Below are 21,753 nucleotides of genomic sequence, written 5' to 3'. Positions count from 1 at the left end.
AACTAGACCTCATCCCAGGCTACTCTGATTGAACCCACCAAACAATAGTCAGAGCTTCTCTGGGCTGGGGCTGGCCGAGGCGGTGGGTCTAGGGCTGAGGTCCCAGCTCGGGGCCCGCTCACCTCACGGGGGATGCGGCCATGGTACCAGGCGTGGCTGCGGAGATCCGTGCTGCTGAGTTTGAGCTCTTCCTCCAACTCTTTGTGCAATTTCTCAGGCGATGAGTCCAGGATGTACTTCTCCTTGGAGAACTGGGCAGGAGACAGCAAAAGTTGGCATCCAAACTGAAGCCCCTTCCTCCTTCCCTCCCAACCTCCACCACCCCAGGTGAACTCATTCCATCCTGGGACCCTGGGAACACTTAGGTACAGATCCTCACGCAGGAGTCCCTATCCCAGCAGGAGTAACGGAATCTCAATTAAATCCACCAAAAAGTGCCTACTGTGTTCCAGGCTCTGAACTATGTGCCAGGGTAGATAAGTCAATAAATAAACCTGTCCTCAAGGAAGCTCCTAGTCTAAGAGGGGAGGCAAAAGCGACATGAGCATTTGAGGGACTTCCCTGGTGGTCCAGTGGTTAAGGATCCACCTTCCAATGCAGAGGACGCAGGTTCGATCCCTGATCAGGGAACTAAGATCCCACATGCCGCAGGGCAGCTAGGCCACGGGGCAACTAAGAGCACGCTTTAGAGTTTGCGTGCCACAACAAGAGAGCCTGTACACTGCAACTACTGAGCCCGCATGCCACAACTAGAGAGAATCCTGTGCGCTGCAACTAAGACCTGACGCAGCCAAATAAATAAATAAATATTTTTAAAAAGCGACATGAGCATTTGAGGTCAGCACCACAACACTGGACAGCGGCAAAGTGCCGAGTAGCTTTTCAAAGGGAGGAGATGAAGTCTAGGCCAGGTGGAGTGGTCCAGGAAGACTTGCTGGAGGAGATGGCAATCACAAACACTCATTCTGCACCAAAGACACCAAACTGATCTTGAAGTGGAGGGAGGGAGGATTTCTAAACGTATATAACACAGCAGGTACCCAGGCAAAAGCATGGACAAAAACAGGGCTGAATGCACGAGGATACATTCTGGGACGGTGACTTATACAGGCGTCGAGGAGGCAGCTACAAACACGGTTGCAGAGCACCCCCCTGCCTAAAGACACCTGTGATGTCCTCTACAGTTCCCAAAGCCCTTTCTTCCTTGCTGTCTCAAGCAATCCTTGCTAGATGGGGAAACTGCAGCCCAGCAGGGAAGCCCGAGGTCACTCACTGGAGATAATGCTCAGGACCCCCCCTTCCACCTGCCCAAGGGGGAGATTCCTGGTTTCCTGGTTACTGTGGCCTGGGGTTGGAGGCCTAAGAACAGGGGGAGGGGAGCCCCTGCTGCCAGGTGTGCCCCCACCATGAAGCCCAGCCCAATCCTGGCTGTCTTGCGAGTTCCCCAGGCCTCAGTTTCTTCCTCTGTAAAATGGGAACAATTGCAGAACCTACTTCACAGGATTGCAAGGATGAAAGGAGACAATACTCCAGAGCACTGCAACTAGCCCACAGATGTCCTTGTCACTGCCAGAACACGTAACATTGCTTCCTCTCCCTTCCCCCAATTCCAGACCGCAATGATGGCTGGTTCAGGACAGAAAGATATGGCCCAGACCTGGCCAAGCAGCAGGACAGATGAAGGGGGGCACTAAAGGGCAATCTCTCTCCAGGACCCGCTCCTCACCAGGGTCCAGCATCCTCTAGTCCAGTCCCTGCCTCCTCTGACCTTTCACAGTTCTCAGAGCCTAACCCTGCTGCTCCATTCTCCACACCTCTGCTCCCACTGCCTTGATTTACCTCAGTCTACACTGCTGCCAAGACATCGTGGTTCCCAGCTTCAGAGATATCTAGAGTCTCTGACTCCATTATTTCAACACTGAACCTCTACTCTGGGACAGGTCCTGTGCCAAGGGCTGAGCCCAAGGTCATCAGGACAGGCGGCCTCTGTCCTGGGGGAGCCACACAGATACTGACAAGCAACCCCAGGATCTCTGGATGTTCAGAGACGCACAGGGAGCTCCAGGAGCAGATGAGCATGTCCCTCCTCATCTGGTCAGGGAGTCCCTGAAGAAGTGCCGTCCCCACTGAGGCCGGATGGAGCCAAGCAAAAGCATCAGGGTGGGGACAGGCAGGTGGGCAGGAAAGAGCTCTGGGAAGACAGTGGCAGAGTCAGGGCCCTGTAGGCAGAGCCCAGGCCCTGGGGGCGGGAGGAGAAGCTTCGAAAGGGCTGGGGGTGGCAGGGACAGGCGCGGCAGGGCTGTGAGGCCGCCTTGGGGAGCTGGGGTTTACCCAGAGGCCACAGCAGAGCTGCAGAAGGTTTCTAAAGTGTTGGGGCAGGTTCCATCCACTGCGTGGAGATGGCCTAGTGTTTTCCAGGCAATGGCAGGGGAGGGTGGGGTATGGGGATGGGAATTGGGGGAAGGGTGTTTACACAACCATTGATCAGGTGTGGGGAAGAGGGCGGAGGAGTCAGAGAGGATTCCAGGTAGAGAGCCTGGGAGGACAATGAGACACTCTCCAAGGTGGGCAAGGCTGGGGCAGGAGCAGCTTGGGGATGGGCCCATACAAATTTGGGCTTCGAGGTACCTGTAGGGCTCTGGCGACCGATGGTGGGAGTGGATGATGGAGATGAGTGCTCCAGAAAAGGCAAGGCCTGAGGATGGGGATTCTGTACATCCTCCGCCCAGGGTAGAAACCAATACCCCAGAAAGGCAGGGAGCTCCGGGGTGAACTGAGATTAGCTAACTCAGATACCTACACTCCTCCATGGGGTTCCCTATTCTTCAGGGTCCTGGCTCCTCCCCTATACCACACCACACCCTGGAGAGGGAACAGTGGAAGTCACAGGGGAGACTCCTCCTTGACAAAGAGCATGCAATTGAGAAGTTGCCCCAGTTCCACAGCTGGAGCAAGGGGGACAGGGGGCAAAGAAGGGGAGGGGCTGTGTGGTAAAGAACCTGGCCTCGAGACTCTGCCTGCCACTGTATGACCTTGAGCCAATCAGTTTCCCTTTCTGGGCCTGGGTAGCTTCATCTGTAAATGGTGGGTGGGAGACCGGGCTCCACTTTTCCAACCATAATCAATGGTCAGGGAGAACCTGGAGGGACAAACTTAGTCCTCCCACACACCTGAGGTTAGGGAACCCTAGGGTCTCTGTGATTCCTCACCTTCGACCCGGGGGTCCCTAGCTCCCAAGGAGGATGGGTGCTGGGGCGCGAATGCAGCATCCCTGCTCCCGCTGCACTGCTATTGGCCAGAGATGATCTCACCGCCTCCCGGCCTGCGAGCTCCTGATTGGCGGGTGCGGGGATGCTGCGCTCAGCCGCCGGCGGGGCAGTCATTCAGGCGGGCTCGGAGCGTGTGTGAGCCTGGGGGAGCGCAGAGGTGATGCGCCCCGCGTCCCCCAGGGGGCTCGGGAAGCAAAAGCGCGGAGACCCCGAGTCAGGGTCTTAACCCCTTCTCACCAGCCGGTGCCCAGCAAGTCCCCTCTAGCTCCCTTAAGTCTCGCAACCCTAAGCAAAGCCATCCGCAGATGATGCTCCGCAGAGAGGCGGGGTCCGGGTCCTCCCCTCCACCCCCTTCCGTTTAACCCTTTCACCGCCACGGCGCCGTCCCGCACTGACCGGCCAGCTAGGCTAGGAGACCCGCGCCCGGAGCACGTCCAAGCCCACCTAGAGGGCAGGAGGGTTGCAGGCGCTCTGGCCCCAGCCTCGGCACCCGCAGCATCCCCTCAGTTTCCCACCCCTCACTCAGCCTTTGGACCCCGGCCCAGCGCCCCCGGTACAATGGGGAGTCAGGCTGCCCGGGTCAGCCGCAGGGGCCGGAGTGCTCGCTGGAGGACCGGCAGGACGCCGGGGACCTCATCTCCAGGTACCCAACGCCCCAGCTCAGCTCCATCCTGCAGAGGAGGCAGGACCGGAACGGTAGCCTCCGCAGCCCCGAGTCTCGGGAGTGGCAGCTGGACCCTCACCCTGCGGAGCGTCTGGGCGCCCAGAGGTGAGGTTGGGGCGACCCCGCCCCCTCCCGCAGCCCTCAGCCTGCAGCCCGCAGCCCCTGCCTGGCCGGACCCTGCGCGGCGTCACGGGCTGCGGCTCCCCGGTTCCAGGGGCGAGCGGCCAGGGGTCCCAGCCCGGAGCGCCTGGCGGGGGCCGAGCCGCCCCCTCACCTGCACCTGCACGAAGGAGCCGCGGTAGAAGCAGCAGGCGGCGGCCGACAGGGCGCTCCACAGGCTGCACCGCTCGGTCATGGTGGGGCCGGGCGGCCAAGGCCGGGACTGTGCGGGGGACGGCTGCCGGCGGGGCAGGGGCGCGGGACCGACCGGGCTGGGCACCGGCTGCGCTTGCCTCTCGGCGGCGCGATTACCTCATCGCCTTGTCGGGGGAGGAGCGGGGAGGCGGGGCGGGGAGACCCCACCCTCCTGCCGGCCCCGGGAGGGGAGGGGGCCATTGTTCCTCCCTCCGCCCGCCCCCGGCTCCCCGCCCCTAGCCCCCAGAGCTCCAGCCCCGCGTGCCCCGGCAGCCTGTAGTCTGGGGATGCTGAACGGGGGACCTGCCAAGGGGGGCTTCACGGGGGGCAGAAGGATGGGGTGGGGACCCCTGGGTCGGCAAGGGAGGGGGGGTGTCCTGCCGCCCCCACTCGTCTCACCCCTCACTGACCCGGAGCGGGCAGGGACTTTGAACTAAATCATATCTAAAGCTGGAAAAATCCCTGTATATGTTTGACCAAATCCTTTGTGGCCTCAGGAAATCTCCCAGAGCCCAGGATTTCTCATCTCTGATTTGGAATCAGGGACTCTGCTGGGAAGTGCGGGATATTCCACTGACAGACTTGGGGGGGTGGGGAGGGCAGAGACTCAGTAAGGCTCAATGGTTTGGGAATCAATCTGGGTTCAACTAGCGGTGCCCCACCTCCACCCAACCAAGTCCCTTCTCCTGGAGCCCAGATTTACCCATCTGGAAAACATACCTGTGCTGACCTCACAGAACTCTTGTCAGCATTGGCTGAGCTGATGCATGTAAGTTGCCAGACATAAAACAAGTGCTCAATAAATGCTTGCTATTGTTTTCAAGCTTAGTGTCTTAGAATCTGGACTTTTGGTCCTAGAATCATAGGCTCTTCCGCACAAAGGGAGTCATCACTGACTCTGCATCAGTCTGGCCTGGAGTTCAAATCCTTTTGACAGGCTGTGTGACCTTAGGCAGGTGAGTCCACCTCTCTGGGTCTCAGATATTTGATTATTTTCTGTAAATACATCTGAAGCTCTGAGCATGGAGCTTGGAGTTTTATGGTCTTGGAACTTTAGAATCCTTGCCTTAGAATCAAAGTACTCACATCACGATCTGAGAAACCCTGGAGCTCTGGAAGCTGAGTACGTAAGGTCAGGAATGGACTTTTGGTAACCGACTATTGATTCCACCCTCTTCTGAGGCTTGAAGCCACAACTAACATTGCTTTGAGTTCATACTTCAAGGGATTCTTTAATCAGCTCCAGTGAGCAGGTATTATTTCTTTTATAGCATTTTTAAATTACATTTTTCAGCCCAGTAAACTAAGGGAAAAATACAAAGCTAATCCTCACAGGGATCTCACTACCATCAGTGATGGGGATCTCATTACCTTTCCAGGCAGCTGGGATTTATGGGGTGCTGAAATATGCCCCTGTGTGGTCCACCACTGGCTTTGGTGCTGGTTCTACCTGAGGCCTCTGTCTCCCCTGTGGTGTCAGGGCTCGGGATGAGGAGCCAGGGCCCAAATCCTGGGAGCAGCTCCTGCTCAACTTGCTACAGCCCTGGGCTGCATTTCCTGGGCTCACTCAAGCTTGCTTTCTGACCGCGCCCACACTCTTACCTCTGCCTGGATCACTCTACCACCCATCTCTGCTTAACTTTATCTCCTTTCCAGCTTTCTGTTTGGAGAGAGGATGTTGGTGAATATTCCTGGTCAACTGCAATGGCTTGGCTTCAATGCCTCCTCCTCCAGAAAGCCTTCCTTGATCTCCCCATCCCCCGCTCCTGAACTGAAAATCGTCCCCTACCTCTGGAGCTCCAATGGCTTCTTATCTGAGCCTTCTGGGGATGGTGGGAGACAGCAGTGTGAGCACTTCCCACAGAGCTCATTACTAGTCACTTACACGGAGCTTTACAGGCAGCATCTTGGGTGATGGAATGCCCTGGGGTCAGGAACCAGCCTGGCCTGCTCTGTTCCAGGCCCAGATCTCCCCTTCATGGGCATGGACTCATTGAGCCCATAGCAACCCTGGTTTGGAAGCACCACTGTTACCCCATTTCATACAGGTGAACACTGAGGCTCAGAGAGGTGACACACCCAAAGTCATGTGGCAAATAAGTGGCAGATCTGGGACTAAAATTTGGGTCTGCTAAATTACAAAACACAAGCCCAAACCATTGTGTGGTTCTGCCCTGGTCCCCACATGGGCCAGGAGCCCTTGGAACACAGGGCCTGGCGCTCCTTGCCCTCTGCTGTGTGCTCCATACTCGGCAGGGGACCTGGCTCAGGGTGGGTGCTCCGGGGTGTGGAAGGCCAAGGGCTCTGTCCATGGTCTTGGCATCAAATAAACTTGGACAGCAATCCCAGCTCTGCCCTGCAGTAGCTGTGTGGTTGTGGGCAAGTCACTGCACTTCTCTGGGCCTCAAATTTCCCATCTGTAAATGGGCACAAGAAAGCCCTCACTGCCCAGTGATGAGGGAAGAAGTCAAAGACCTCATTTATGTAAAGAGCTCAGAAGTGACTCCCAGTGCTAGCAGCCTGCACAGGGCTCTGCACACAATAGGCACTCGAAATGTTATGTCGTGTTATTGTTATCGTTATTATTTCAAAACTGCATTTTCAACATTCCCAGTGCCCAGGACAAATTAAGCTCATGATCGATGTGACTGTGCCTATTATCTGTGATGAGGAACTGAGTCATCCTTTCCTGCTGCCACCTCCCGGCACCAGCACCACACGCTCAGAGACCAAGTGGGATTAGAGCCGGTCTTCGCAAGGAGCCACCCTCGGGGCCCTGTCCAGCTGGCAGCTGGATGGAGTCTGGTAGTAACAAACATTGGGAAGTCCTGAGTTTGGGGCCAGGAAAGAATGAAGGAAGGCATGGGAAGAAGATGCTGGGATTGAAAGCAGACCCCACACGCTGCCCTGACTCCTAGACCTTCTCCTCCTGGGAACAGTCGGTGAGATCTGGCTCCTAACCAGGCCAGAAAAGGACTCTGCCCTTCCTGGAACAGACTCTGGGCCCTCCAGTGTCCCCTTCCGGCCCCTCTTACCTTCACATAGTCCCCGCCAGCCTCCGGCTCTCCAGTGGCCCTGGAAGGAGAGAAGAAAAGTGAGTGTTCCCAGCCCTGCCTGGCTCCCCAGCTGCCAGCCTCTGCCCACCTGCAGGCAGGAGGGGGCACTGCAGCTGATAGCATTTGCTGGAATCTGCTGGCTGGGCTACTCCTCTACTCTCCAGCTGTGTGACCCTGGGCAAGTACCTTCACCTCTCTGAGCCTGTTTCCTGTCTGTAAATCAGGGTAATGATAGCCTCTGCTTCCTCGGGTTTTCTCGAGGACTCTGGGAGCTGATGAATGTTATACGCTTAACACGGGGCCTGCTCCCTGAATTGCTATTTCGACCAGCTTCAGGACGCTGCACTCCCCTGGTGTTCACTCCCCACCTCCTCCCTGACTCCACAGTTGGTGGCCCCAGGCTGGGCCTCAGCCTCCTTTCCTCCCACCCTACCCTCATTCCCTAGTGCAGGGTGACCCACCCAGTGGCACATCACGGTGCCATTGCTGGTGACATTTGGCTGCGGAATTGATCCCCTCCCCAAGAGGTGGTCAGGATGGGGCCTGGAGAGGCCAGAGGCTGGGGGTGGCTGTTTTTCCCAGGTGCCAAATAGATATCACCCTTCCTCGTGAGGGCTTCCGTGAGCCACTTCCCCCAGTCCTCGGCCTTAAAGGCCCTCCCTTCTCCGATGCAGCCTGGACCTGCCCCTTCAACACCAGACTCAGAAACCCAACTGCCTCCTTAGCATCTCCTCTCAGATGTTTGAAGTCATTTTGACTTTCGTATCCAAAGCAGGACTGCCGATCCCCCCCACCCCATGCCCCTGCTCCCTACATCCGATTCCCATCTCAGTTGATGTCAGCTTCATCCTTCTTGTTGCTTTGTTTGGCCCAAAACCCTGCAGTCCTTTGCACCTCCTCTCTCACTCACACTCCATGCCCAATCCATCAGGAAATCCTGTGGCTCTACTTCCAAAATAGATCCTGACCACTTCTCTCCATGTGTCAACCCTGCCCCATCTGGGACGCCCTCTGTGTCCTCTGTGGAGCACACAGCAGCCTTCTCGCTGTGTCTGCCCTCTGCCACCCAGGCGGCTCTCAAGTGAAAAGCTAAGCAGATCTCGGTGCACAAAACACCCCAAGCCTCCCATCTCTCAAAGAACAAAATCTAAATCCCACTCCATGGTCTGCAAATGGCTGGCCATGTAATTTATCAACTAAACCAAGACTTTTCTTCCCTTGTGAGAGTAAAGAGGGTGCCATTTTCATGCCAGAAAAACAAATGTAAACAGGCTCACGTGTTCCCCAACCTACAATGCCCTGTGTGGCCCTGGTGGTATCTGACTGCCCGCCTCATCAATTCCCACCCCCAAAATATGCCTCCCTCCCTCATTCTATCCCTCATTCTGCCCCGGCCACATTGGCCTCCTTGCCAAGCTCGTTCTTGCCACAGGGCCTTTGCACTTGCTGTTTCCTTGCCTGGAATGCTCTCCGCCCCACCCCACATCATCACACAGCTTGCCCCTCCCCCTACTTTATTTAGAGCTCTGCTTAATGTCCCCAACCCAGAGAAGCCTTCCCTGACCACCCTGCCAAGAATAGTCCCTTGTCCCTCACTCTCTGTCCTCAACCCTGCTTTCTTTTCCTCAATCTCTGCCTGAAACAATCACTTTACATTTATTTGTTGACTCAGTTACCTGACGCCTCCCCTGGGGCACTAACTTTATATAGCTCACAGGTGAGCCCCCACCATGGTGCCTGGCACCTGGTAGGAGCTCAAGAACTCTTTATTGCTTAAGGAATGTATGAACAGTAAACCCTCAACCAGTATTCATCACTGTTGTTATTATTAATTCCCTCAACCAGTATTCATCACTATTGTTATTATTAATTCTGTCAGGCTGGACCCTGGTTCTCTGGCTGGCACAGGCCTCAGTATTGCCATCTGCAAAATAGGGAGGAAAGTCAAACATCAGGGAACTGCTTCCTCAAATACAGAAGCACCAAATTTAAATTTAAATGTGATAAATCTAATAAAATAAATTTAAAACAAAAACAGCTGAGCTAAAAACAAGACAAAACAAAAACTGTGGGTGAAGTGTATGTTTCCAGGGCAGAATTCCATGCAGGGTTTCCCCCAGCTCCTGAGGCCAGGGGCTCCTCATTGAGATGCTATCTGACAGTCCTCCCTGTTCTGACATTCCAGAGTCCCTGGTGCTAGCCTTCCTTCCTGCAAAGTCCTTGCTGACCTCTAACCATAGTCCCTCAAGCTGCAGCCTGGCCCCAGCAGGCTCCCAAAGGTGTTTGGGTTCTCTCTGTCCAGCCCAGTTGGGAGTGGGGTGGAGTACAGACCCCTCCCCCTCTCACCACCCTGCTCTTCCTGGGTGAGGTGTCCCATCCCAGTGTTTCCGGCCATTTAGGCCCGGAAATCCTCCCACTGCTGGGAACAGATTGGCCAGGACACTGGGATCGCCTAGCACTTCCTCCTGCTTCCTGTCCACTTCCCCTCATGCTCTGGGCAGGAGCAGAGCCTTGGGGAGGGGGCGCCTGCCCCAGGGAGCAGGTGGGCTGAGGTGGCCAGAGCCAGTGGGGGTGCTCAGGCAGAGGCCCAGGCCCGGGAAGCTGAGGGCCTGGAGCCACCACCAGCACCCATCACCTCTCCCTGCCCCCCTACAACACTCCAGGATTCCTAAGACATAAGGTGACCATGTTGGCTCACCACCCACTGACATCATTTGCCCAGACTATGGCCACCACCTCCTCACTGCCTCCCAGCCTGCATCTGTGTCCCTCTGACTTGTTCTCCCCCCAGCAGCCAGAGCAATCCTGTTAAAATGAGTCAGCTTACGACTTTCCTGTGCTCCAGCCCACTGGAGTGAGCCCCAGTTTCACTCAGAGTAAGAGCTGAAGTCCTGGGGACTTCCCTGGTGGCACAGTGGTTAAGAATCCGCCTGCCAGTGCAGGGGACACAGGTTCGAGCCCTGGTCCGGGAAGATCCCACATGCCGCGGAGCAACTAAGCCTGTGCGCCACAGCTACTGAACCTGCGCTCTAGAGCCGCGAGCCACAACTACTGAGCCCGTGCGCCACAACTACTGAAGACTGTGCGCCTAGAGTCCGTGCTCCACAATAAGAGAAGCCACCGCAATGAGAAGCCCGCGCACCGCAACAAAGAGTAGCCTCCACTGGCTGCGACTAGAGAAAGCCCACGTGCAGCAACAAAGACCCAATGCAGCCAAAAATAAATAAATATATATATATTTTTTTTTAAAAAAGCTGAAGTCCTCATAACAGCCTTCACACACTGGCTCTGACCACACTCCCCTCACTCATGCTGCCCCAGCCAGGCTGGGCTTCTTGCTGCCTTTTGTTCCCACCTCAGGGCCTTTGCACTTTCTGTTCCCTCTGCGAGAATACTTTCCCTCCAGATATCCACTAAGCTCCCGCCTTTCCCTCCTTCAGGTTTTTACCAAAATGTCCCTTCTCAGTGAGGCCTTCCCTGGCCGCCCATCTGGAAGTGAAGTGTGGCCTCTCAATGCTCGCCACCTCCCCGCCCTGCTTCGTCCCTCTCCGTGGCGCTTCATCTGACTTGCCATGCACTATCTCCTCTCACCAGAACATCAGCTCCACAAGGGCAGGGGTTGGGTTCTGCCTAGAATGGTGCCAGCCACCCTATAAAGATGTTTTGCTCTGTTTTGTATTTTTTGGTCACACTGCGTGGCATGTGGGATCTTAGTTCCCTGACCAGGGATCGAACCCGTGTCCCCTGCAGTGGAAGCACGATGTGTTAAACACTGGACCACCAGGGAAGCCCCGTAAAGGTGTTTATGAATGAATAAATGTCACAGCAGCCCCTGCAATCCTGAGGACAAACTCTAGTTCTCATGGGTCGGCCCACTGTGACCCAGCCCCTGCCAGCCACCCCTCCTCTCTTCCTTAGGGTCCTCCATGCACTCAGGCTTCACACTTCCTCCAAAGAGCTCTACCCGCTCCAGCCTCAGGACCTTTGCACGTGATATTCCTTCTGTCTAGAGGAATTCTCTCCCTTAGAGTCAGAGTAATCCCTACTCAGCCTACAGATCTCAGTTTGCTTGGAGACTTCTAGAATGTTCTCTCTCCCTTTGTAATGATCAAATCCAGGAATCAAAGCTTCCATTTTAAAAAACTCAGCTCCGGGCTTCCCTGGTGGCCCAGTGGTTAAGAACCCGCCTGCCAGTGCAGGGGACACGGGTTCGAGCCTTGGTCTGGGAAGATCCCACATGCCGCAGAGCAACTACGCCCGTGCACCACAACTACTGAGCCTGCACTCTACAGCCTACGTGCCACAACTACTGAGCCCGCGAGCCACAACTACTAAAGCCCGTGTGCCTAGAGCCCACGCTCCGCAACAAGAGAAGCCACTGCAATGAGAAGCCTGCGCAACGAAGAGTACCCCCTGCTCACAGCAACTAGAGAAAGCCCGCACACAGCAACGAAGACCCAACGTAGCCAAAAATAAATAAATAAATATTTAAAAATAAAAATAATAAAATAAAACTGAAATACTGTATTTAAAAAAAAACTCAGCTCCATTAATTAATTAATTAATTACTTATTTTATGGATTTAAAAGGCACTTCCTCTCTAATATTAGTGGTGAAATCAATTAATAAATAATAGTGACAACTGAGCTAAATAAGTTCCACTAATCAGCTGCATTAATTATTTAAATAACCAACCCCTTTAATTGCCTGTATTAGCTGATTTGTTCTTATAACTGGTACCACTTATTGCATACATTAGCTTAATTAATTGAATTAATGATCAGTCATTAGAGTCCATTATCCTTTATTTCCCCAGTGCAGGTTTCGGTCTGAGCTTTACTTTCAGGGTCTCCATCCTGGCCAGGAGGGAAGGGCGAGGCTCCCCCAGGGACCCTGGAGGAGAGGCTGCCATCCTGTTCCACCTTGGCCCTCCCTCACCACAGGCAGCCTTGCCCTGCAGAGTCCTGCAGCCTCGCTGCCCTCTGTCTGTCCCCCACTTTGCTCCCTGGGGTGTGGTCATATGGCCTTGAGTGGAGATTTCCCCAACGTCTGCCTCATGCTTCCCAGCTTTCCCCCTGCCCTCCCCTCTCTGAGCTTCAACTTCCTCATCTGTGAAATGGGCATATTTTAACTGTCTTCCCAGAGGGTCTGCAAGGATCCTATGAGAAGGAAAGGTGGAAGGTTCCTTAGCCCCTGTGGTTCCTCTCGTTGTCCCAGCACCACCACCCCCCAAATGAAATCTCCCATCCTGCTCCTCCTGGGGGGTTGAAGATACCCTCCCTCCTTCACTCCGACTTTCACTCACCCGGGGCAGAGAAGCAACCCTGCTCTATGCTCCTTAGTCCTTAAAGACCCTGAGAAGGGAGAGCTGGGGTGGAAAGCCCCATCTCTCTGGGGACACCCAGCCAAGAGGCCTTTGGGATTCCCTGCCAGGAAGGCCCTTGGCTTTAGCCTCTGCCCTGCCCCCTCTCCTGTACGATGGGCCACCACCGTCCTGGAGACGTCCTTCCTCCTCTCCGCCATTCTGCGCCCTCAGTCTTCTTGACAGGGGTGAGCTCCCCAGCAGAGCTCAGGAAGGGTCCCAGCTCTGTGAGGAGAGGACAGATCGGGGGTCGCTCATCCCAGGGCAGAGCTGAGGAGTCTGAGACCCAAGAGCTGCTGAGACTTAACAGCTGCTGGAGACGAGCAAATGCGGAAGACGACTGAATGCCTGTGCAGAAGCCCCGCTTTAGAGCAGGACACAGAGCTGCTCAGACAAGACCTGGCTTGGCTCTGCTTTATTCCTTGCCCGAGGCAGGCTCCCCCAGATGATGGGGACTGCTCCTGGATGGAGATGCGGGACACTGGGGAGGGGAAAGTGAAGAAAAAGAATATTCCGACCAGACCAGGAACCCAGAACCAACATGAGGAAGAGGAAACGAAGTGGGCATGGACAGGGGAAAGACCCTCAGGGGCTCTGAAGAGGGCCCTCGGCTGGGAGGGAGGAGGCTGTGTGACCCTGGGCGAATCCCCCTTGTTGGGCCTCAGTTTCCTCTTCTACAAATGGGTGTGGCGATCGCCTGAGCATCCTGTGTGCCGGTACTTCCTCGGGCCCGGTCCAGGATAAATGCTCTACTTTGTCTAGTCCTCACGATGACCGTGTGAAGCAGGTGCTGTTATTGTCCCCAATTTGCAGATGGGGAAACTGAGGGTCAGAGAGGGGAAGGGGGTTTCTCAATGTTGTAAAGACAGTCAGCAGTGGGCCTCTGAGCCGCTGATGTCGCCGACCCCTTTCTTCCCCAGCTCTCACGCCACATACGTCCAGCATTCTGTAAACAGAGTCCGCTAAGGGTTTGAGGGGATGCGGCTCCAGCTGGGGCTGGTGGGGGGACCGTCCATCCTTCCTGAGCCAGCGCAGTTCCCACAGCCTCAGGCGTCTGGGGGTCTCAAGGGCTATGAGAAAGTCTCCACAGGAAATGAGAGCCAGGAACAGCTGGGCCCCTTTGGAAGACAAGGACCAGCCGCCCAGAGTCTGAGGAGGCTGAATGGGCTGAGCCCACCACAGCCCCCTCCCCCCCCCCCCCCCCCGTGGGTAATCACTACCAGATGCCCGGCAGCTGACGTCACTTTGCAGGGCCGAGAGGGTCGTGGGACTCTGGGGAGTGTTGGGAATTCTTGGACAGGAATCAACATTCCGAAAGGAAATCGTGGGGGGGTGGGGACGGGGGTCTTGGCCTGTTCTCAATGCCTGGTACCAGGGCTGGGGCACGGGCAACACAGGGTGCCCCCGGCCGGGGTGCTTCCTTCTCCACGTCTCAGTTTCCTTCTGAACAGCCCTGGAAGTGGAGTGGAGGGGTCTGGGTCTCTGGGAGGCAGGAAAGGATGTTCAGGTGAGACACTTTAGAATGAGTAGGACTGCGGTCAAATCCTCCTTAAAGGAGAAGTCCTCGTAAAACATAAGTCAGAGTGGGGCCTTCCTCTGCTTGAGGCCAGCAACGGCTGCAACTCGCTCAGAGTCAAAGCCAGGTCCTTGCTGGGCCTTCCAGGCCTCACTTATCTGAACCCATTTCCTTTCTGGCCTCATTTCCACCACTCCTCTCCCCAGCCCCCATCTTGCTCTCTGCTGCTCCTCAAACGTGCCAAGGATGCTCCCACCTCAGGGCCTTCGTACTTGCTATTCCTTCGGCCTAGTATACCCTTCCCCAGATATCAAGATGGGTTGTTCCCAGTACACCGGAAACTAATATAATATTCCATATCAACTATATTTCAACTAAAAAAAAAAAAGAGGGTCCGTTCCCTCATCTCCTTTGCTCAAACATCAGTTTCTCACTGAGACTTTTTTCCTGGCTAACCTTCCTAAATTGCCACCACCAGCCACTACCCTCCAAGACCAGTTCCCCTACTTGATTTGAATCCTTCTCCGTAGTGCTTTTCTCTTCTGGCTGACTGGGTAACTCATTATCTTGTTTATCATCTGTCTCCCCCACACTGGAATGGGGGCTCCTTGAGAGCAGGGTTTTGTCTGCTGTGCTCACTGCTGTCTCCCTAGAACCTAGAAGAATGTCTAGGAATAGTTGCATCTCAGTAACTATTAAAATGAATGAAATTCCAACTCAACTGTGTCATCTCAAGCAAGTTGTTAACCTCACAAAACCTCGATGTCTTCATCTGTAAAATGGGCTCCTATTACCGCCTTTTCAGGGGGGTATGGGAAGTCATTTGAAGTAATGGTAGAGACAGCTCTGAGATTTTTACTTGCAGGAGGTGAAATGTGGCCTAGTGGTTAAGTGCTTGGGCTTGGGAGTTGGTCAAGACGGAATCGAATCTAGGCTCTGACACTTAATCTCTCTGTGACCCCAGGAAAGTCCCTTTCTCTCTCTGAACCTCAGTCTCCTCGCTGGTAAAATGTGGTAGATGGCACCCACTGAGTGTTCCAGGCAGGGCCAGCCAGTTGTCATCTGGTGGGACCCTGGCCTGACAATTCCTGTGTGTGTGTGTGGGTGTGGGGTGTTGGGGGACCTCCTTTCCCTCTCTGAGACTCTGCTTCCTCCTCTATAACATGGACTGAAGGTAGAGTGTCAGGGCTCTCTGGACCCACTATTTCCCTGCAGAAGGCTGAGGGTGCCAGGGGATGGGGGGAGACTGGGCTGGTGCTCTCCATTTTGGGAGCTAAATGCCCTTCATTCCCCTTCTATTGGCCCCTCCTCCCTCCTTCCTCTGCATCCCCCATGATCTCAGCAGGGAACAGGGCACCAGGAAACTCCTGCAGCCTCACCTCTTCCCCTTCCTTCCTTTTGCTCCAGGTGCAACCTGCTTCCCAGGGGGAAGGGGAGGGACACGTCTTCCCCAGCTTATGCTGCTCCCTGAACAGCCACTGGGATGACCCCCTTGGGACACTCAGGAATGAGGCTCCCAGTCTTACTCAGTGGCAGTTCTCAAATGCCCTTGTTCCCAAGTTGGATGGATCCTCAGAGACCATCCCAGGCCCATCTTGGCTGTTGGGGAGATTGAAGCCCAGAGTAGGGCAGGACAAGCCTGAGATCACACAGGCAAAGCAGGTCGCCTGACTCCAGCACAGATCTGGGCTTCACAGGCTCCTAGAAGAAATGTTCAACAATTCCTGGACTCCTACTTGGCCTGGAGAGCAGGTGGGACACTGGGTCCCAAGGCACCAGGAAAGGGCTCAATCTGATCTGCTAACCCCACCCCCCTCAGGACCCCTGGACACTCCAGATGATTAGGGGGGGAAGGGAGAGTCTCCCCATTTCCTCTTAGCTCTAAGCCAGGCCTGATGCCAGAGGCACTGCCAGGACCATCTCTGCCCACAGGGGAGGAAGGCTGGGTCCTAGACTTGGCATTCTCAAGGTGTCTCAATACCTGCTGGAGGGGAATGGGTTGCCTAGTCGTTGAGGGCCTGGTCCAGGAAGGGGGAATTAAACCCTAGCTCTGACTTTCACTAGTTGTGTCAAACTGGGCAAGTAAACCTCTCTTTCCTCATCTGAAAACTGGAAATCGTAATAGTGCCTCTCTTCTGGTACTGTTGTGACCAGAAGATGCCCAACCTGTGCCGGGAGAGGCTGGGGATAGAGTTACACCAAAAGAAAGTTTAAAAGTTCCTGATGCTAAACTCACACCCAGGTTTGTCAGCTGCCCCAGGGGCACGGATTTCCACCTCAGACAACTCCCGTTCCGGGCGGCGGCCCTCCTCGGTCCCAGCTCGGTCACTCACCCTCTGGGTCCCAGTGCGGGGCACCTTCGGCCCACCGCAGTCATAGTTCCCTGTCGTGGCGGCCTGCAACCCGTAGACCTCCTCTGCTCGACGGCTCCCGCCTTTCTCAGGATACGGAGCTGCGGAGCGTAGAGCAGGACTCCTGGGGAGGAGCCTGGCCTGTAGGCCACGCCTCGGACACGCCCCTCTGCCCTCCTTGGGCGCGCTCCACCGCCTACTTCTCCCTCCGGGAAGGCCACGCCCCGCCTCGGACACGCTCTCCGCCTGCTGTCTCGCTCCGCCCTCTACCCCATCTGTCAGGTCGGAGCAGGAAGGCCACGCCCCCGAGCACACCCCCTCCACCTCGCCCCGCCCCACTCCGAGGCCAGCTTCCCCAACAGTCCCTGCGCCGCATGGGAAGGCCACGCCCCTGCCCACGCCCATTCACCACGCCCCGCCCCGCCCCGCCCCGCCCCGCTTCAGCAAACCCTTAGCGCGCTTCTCAGACTTTGGTTACCTCAGAACACCCCCGGAGCTACGAGGCCCGCTATCCTGCATACAATCCTTGCTCCACACCCGAATGAGGTCGAATTTAAGAGGGGATGGCAAGAGAAGGCAGCCTGGAGCAGCCAGAGATGTTGGAAAAGCATTTGTTTTATTCATCATAAACGTAAGCACTCCCATTTACCGAGTTGTTTGTGGTGTGTCAGGCGCTGTGCTAAGACTTTACAAGTATGTTACTCTTGAATTCTCACCACAGCCCTACAAGGTAGGTGCTATCGTTGTGCCCATTTATCAGATGAGAAGAGTGAGGCTCGGGGAAGGGAACAGACTTGTCCAAGGTCATGCAGTCAGTGAGAGGCAGCGTCTGGACCGGATTCACTCTGCAGCTTTACAAGGTCCTGCTCCCCACTGAAGGACCAATTACCCCAGCACACAGAAGCTGTGCTTGGTGTCTCAGGGCAAAGTCACTCAAGAGAGGTTCCAGAACCAACCCTAGAGTTACTTTTGCTCAGATTTTTTTCCCCCTCTTTATTTCAATAGGTACATCTGACGAGTATGGTTTAGACAAAGGCTCTGACGGTTGAAAAGCAAGGGACTGGGGGTGCGGGGTGGTGGTGGGATGAATTGGGAGATTGGGATTAACATATATACACTAATATGTATAAAATAGATAACTAAGAACCTGCTGTATAAAAAAATAAATTTAAAAAAAGAAATAAACTGGAAAAAAAGAAAAGAAAAGCCAGGGACTCCTTTGGTGGGGGCTGAGGGGGTCTCCCACGGGCATGAAGTACATGACTGTAGGGCTTAGAAGATGGTGGGTACCATGTGGTGGATGAGTGTGCAGCCACTGGAGACAGGCAGATTCCTGCTCAAATCCCAGCTCTGCAACCTTGGCTGAGTCTCAGTTTCCCCATCTGTAAGATTGGCGGGGGGCGGGGGAGGTGGGTAATAGTACAATCTTTTACAGAGTGTTCAGTGAGTAACATTTATTTTGACACCCAGTAAAATGGGTACTGACTAAATGAGAACTATGGTCATATCATCACTATTTGTATTTTTGTATCAACTCAACACACCCTGTAACCAAGTTAGTTAACAAGTGGTCTTCTAGATCAAGGGGAGCAATGTTGTCCAGCAGAATTAAAGGTGGCGATTCGGGTGTGGGCCCCAGGGCAGGGATCCAGTGATTGGGCTTGGATCCACCCAGTAGCTGAGGGTCCATGCTGGAGGCTGCCTAGGGCTTTGGAGCCGGTGTGGGCGTGGGCGGCGGGGGCGGGTCTTAGTTCAAGTCCTAAGTTTGTCATTTGCTAGATGTGCACCCTGACTGGGGCAGATGGCATTCCCTCTCTGAATCTCAGTTTCCTCTTCTGTCATATGGAAATAACAGTATCTTCTCCCCGGGTTTGTTTGTTTTTTCCCTGTTTGTTTTTGTTTTTTTCCTGAGTATTAATTACAAGTGAAGGGCTAAGTACAGTGACTGGTCTATAGTAAGCACTTGGTTAATGTGTAGGTATGTTTGTGTGTGTGTGTTTTGTTTTGTTTCTGCTCAGATGTGTGTGTTGGGGGGTCCTCTCCAGGATCTACTGGTAGGAGGCTGGAGACACCATTCCCGCAGGTCCTGCCCTCACCCTCCCCTGATGGGCACCTACCTTTCTGAGACCACGTTCCTGGGGTCTCGCTCCTCTTCTGTGTCTGCACTGGGGTCCTCAGGTTTTCTCATGGGGCCCACTTCCACTGCTGAAGGGTTGGGTCCCACTGCTGGGGTGTCCTCCACGGGGGCATCGGTCCCCACCACCACCTTCTTGGCTGCCTCCAAGCCTGAGGGGTCAGGCAGCCCTCGGGGTACCACATGGGGCTCAGGGCCAACCTCCTGGGCCTCCTGGGTGGCCTGTTGGTCCCGAACCTTCTTGATGCTGGGGCGAGGCATGGTGCCCATGTGGCTGTACATGTCGCTGGAGCGGGCATAGGCCGGGGGGCTCTTGGGGACTGTCACCATGTCATCCTGTGTGGCGTCAAAGGTGTCAGCCTCCAGATGGGGCCGGATGCTGGTGGAGGCCAAAGATCGTCTCAGAGTGAAGGACCGAGGAAGGTTGGAGAGACTCCCAAAGCCCTTGAACTTGAAGAACTCTGGCAGTGGGAAGGGGAGGGAAAGAAGTTAATGATATTGCCAAAACTAATAATAATAACAATAAAATATCTGCGCAGTTCCACTCATTGACGGTCCAAGGAGGGTTAGGAGTTTCACTGACACCCCCTCTAACTGTTATGGTATAAAATAGCAGCTCTGGAATTGCAGAGCCCTGGGCTTGAATCCCTTGAATTCCACATACTAGCTGTGTGACCTTAGGCAAGTCACTTGTCCTCTCTGAACCTCATTCTCCACATTAGTAAAATAGAGATTATAGTACCCATCTCCTATGGGCAATGGGAGAACTGAAGAAAAGCATGAACTCAGCATGTAAATAACATGCTTAACATGGTACCTGACACACAGAATAACCTCCATAAGAAGTAATGAAGATGATGATGATCACAATAAATGCCTCTGCATTTGTCAAACATGCTGCATGCATTAATTACTTCACTGAATTCTCAACACAACTCCATGACACAAGTTTAATTCCCCATTTTCCAGATGAGGAAATTGAGGTTCAGAGCTGTGACATGACCTGCCTGAGGTCACACAGCGGGAGGCGAAGCATGTGTGTGTGTGTGTGTGTGTGTGTGTGTGTGTGTGTGTGTGTGTGTGTGTGTGTGTGTGTGTGTGTGTGTGTGTGTGTGTTGGGGTGGGCAGGGGGCGTTTGAATGAGGCTTTGTGCCCCTGAGGTGAGGGTGAAATGAGAAGGGAGTTGTCGGGAGCCTGAGGGTCCCACTCCCTGAGGTTCCGTCCTTCCTGTCAGCTGAGCCTGGTGTTGGGACTCAGGCAGCAGTGCTCGGGTGATACCATCTCCTCGTTTCCGCGGGGGTGCATGTGAGTTCCCTCCTCCCCGTCCCCAGCTGTGAGACTGCCCTTCCTCGCAGCCACCACCATCTGACTGACTTAACTACAGCCTCCAGATAAGCAAAAAGGAAAAACCCTGGCATTTGCCACTTCCTCGGGATCCTGTGCCTCCTCAGGTCCTCACAACCATGATGGAATATATCGGTGGGATGCCCCCATCTGACCAGACAGAAAACTGAGGCCCAGAGAGGGGAAGGAATTTGCCCAGGGTCACAAAGCAAGGCTGAGCCTGGACAAGGGCCCAGGGCTCTGGATTGCTGGGGTCAGTGTTCTGGGGCTTTCCTCCCAGTCCTGCCCGCCCCCTCACTTGGTCTTATTCTCTGCCTCCTGACAAATGCTGTCAGAAGATGCTGAGGCTCTGCTCTTAGAAAGCTATGCCGTGGGGCAGAAATTGTGCCAACGACTGCCTTCTTTCTCAGCACCGCTTGTTTCTTCCCCTGGGGACTGGGGCTCTGGAGAAAACAGTAGTGGGGCAGGGAGGGAAACTGAGGCCCAGAGTCCAGGAACTTGAGATTGAGCCCTGCTCAGTAGCCCCATATGACCTCAGGCAAGTGTCTTCATCTCAGTCTTTTCATCTGTGGAATACAGTCATAATCCTTGCCCTGTCCACCCTCCTGTGCTGTCAGATCAGAAGAATCAGGGGAAACTGAAGTTTGCTGGCACCAGGAAGGGATCACCAACCTGGGGGAGAAGTGATGGGTGCGTGTGGCCCCTCACTGAGTTGCTCTGGGTCCCAGCGTCACTGCTGATGGGGACATGGGACAGGCTCTCATGGCACACACCCCTCCCCCCCGCCCTAGCCACAGCAACTCCCAGCCTGAGACCCCATGTGAACCAGGCCCAGAGGCAGGGGGTGGACTGCGTGGAGGTCTTCCCTGGCCCAGCCATGAGGTCAAAGGGAGCCAGAGGACACGCAGACGAATGGAGAGACTGAGAGTTGGGGTGGGGAGAGACAGAGAAGTAGAGACGGGCAGAGACAGACAAGAGAAGAACAGAGATGGAGAGCCTAACCAGCTGGAGAGAGAGAGATACCGGGCCAGTGATGGAGAGATGGCAACTGGAAACTCAGAAGCAGAGGCCTCTGGAGAGAGGCAGAGATGGACAGAAAGAAAAACAGAAACGAGGTAGAGTGATGAAGAAGCAAATACAGAGAGGCTGAGATGGACGGACAGACAGAAGGATGAAGGACAGTGCAAACGGCACCCTGCACTCACTGAACTTTTTGCTGGCCTTCTTGGTCCCCTCCGTCATCTTGGCAAGTCGTGCAAAGCCCCCGGCTGGAAGGCAAGTGGCCACTTGAAGCTCTGGACATCAACGTTGAGATGCCTCCCTCACCTCCCCTTCCCCTTTCTCGCGCCCTCTCACTCGCTTCCTCTGTGTATTTTTAAACCAGTGAAACTCCCACAGCCCCACCCTCCCCATCCTCTCTGCAGGGGGCGGAGGCAGGGGCCTCCCCCAGTCCCGGCCCCTGTGGGCCTCCTCCTTGGCCTCGGCCTCGGGGAGGCAGGGGACAGACCGCAAGCGCGTGAGATCTGGAAGGTCTGGGAAATAAACCACAGACTCTGGGAACAGAGCCCACTGGGCTGGGGGCCTCTGGGGACCTGCCAACAGCTATCAGGGGGTCTGGCCAGCAGGCTGGGAGGGTGCAGGGAGTCAGACCTGAGGGCAGGGGGGTTTATTCTAAGCCTCAGTGCTGGGGGATGCACTGGCAG

At 55.0% G+C, this 21,753-nt stretch overlaps 1 protein-coding gene across 7 annotated transcripts in view; it reads right to left on the bottom strand.

Annotated features, from left to right (window-relative positions):
* The window catches only part of SH2D3C (SH2 domain containing 3C), a 31,643-nt gene extending 10,324 nt beyond the window's left edge, over positions 1-21,319 (bottom strand). For 2 of the 7 annotated variants that reach the window (XM_060154288.1, XM_060154289.1), the window contains exons 1-3: positions 16,555-16,656; positions 7,323-7,362; positions 123-251 (exon numbers count right to left, since the gene is read on the bottom strand). In XM_060154288.1, coding sequence (XP_060010271.1) covers positions 123-251; positions 7,323-7,362; positions 16,555-16,598 — 213 coding nt within the window. In that variant the 5' untranslated portion in view covers positions 16,599-16,656. Of the gene's footprint in view, positions 1-122; positions 252-3,209; positions 3,701-4,207; positions 4,304-5,889; positions 5,948-7,322; positions 7,363-16,554; positions 16,657-18,689; positions 19,168-21,255 lie in introns of those variants that run through there. The other 5 variants (XM_060154291.1, XM_060154290.1, XM_060154292.1 and 2 more) reach the window with 5 other exon arrangements.
* Between the last annotated feature and the right edge of the window lie 434 nt (positions 21,320-21,753).

This window comes from Lagenorhynchus albirostris, chromosome 7 (genome assembly GCF_949774975.1).
Source record: "Lagenorhynchus albirostris chromosome 7, mLagAlb1.1, whole genome shotgun sequence".
In the NCBI taxonomy this organism is placed as follows: domain Eukaryota; kingdom Metazoa; phylum Chordata; class Mammalia; order Artiodactyla; family Delphinidae; genus Lagenorhynchus; species Lagenorhynchus albirostris.
The sequence above is the reverse complement of the archived record's forward strand: the minus strand, read 5'-3'. Positions and strand labels throughout refer to the sequence as shown.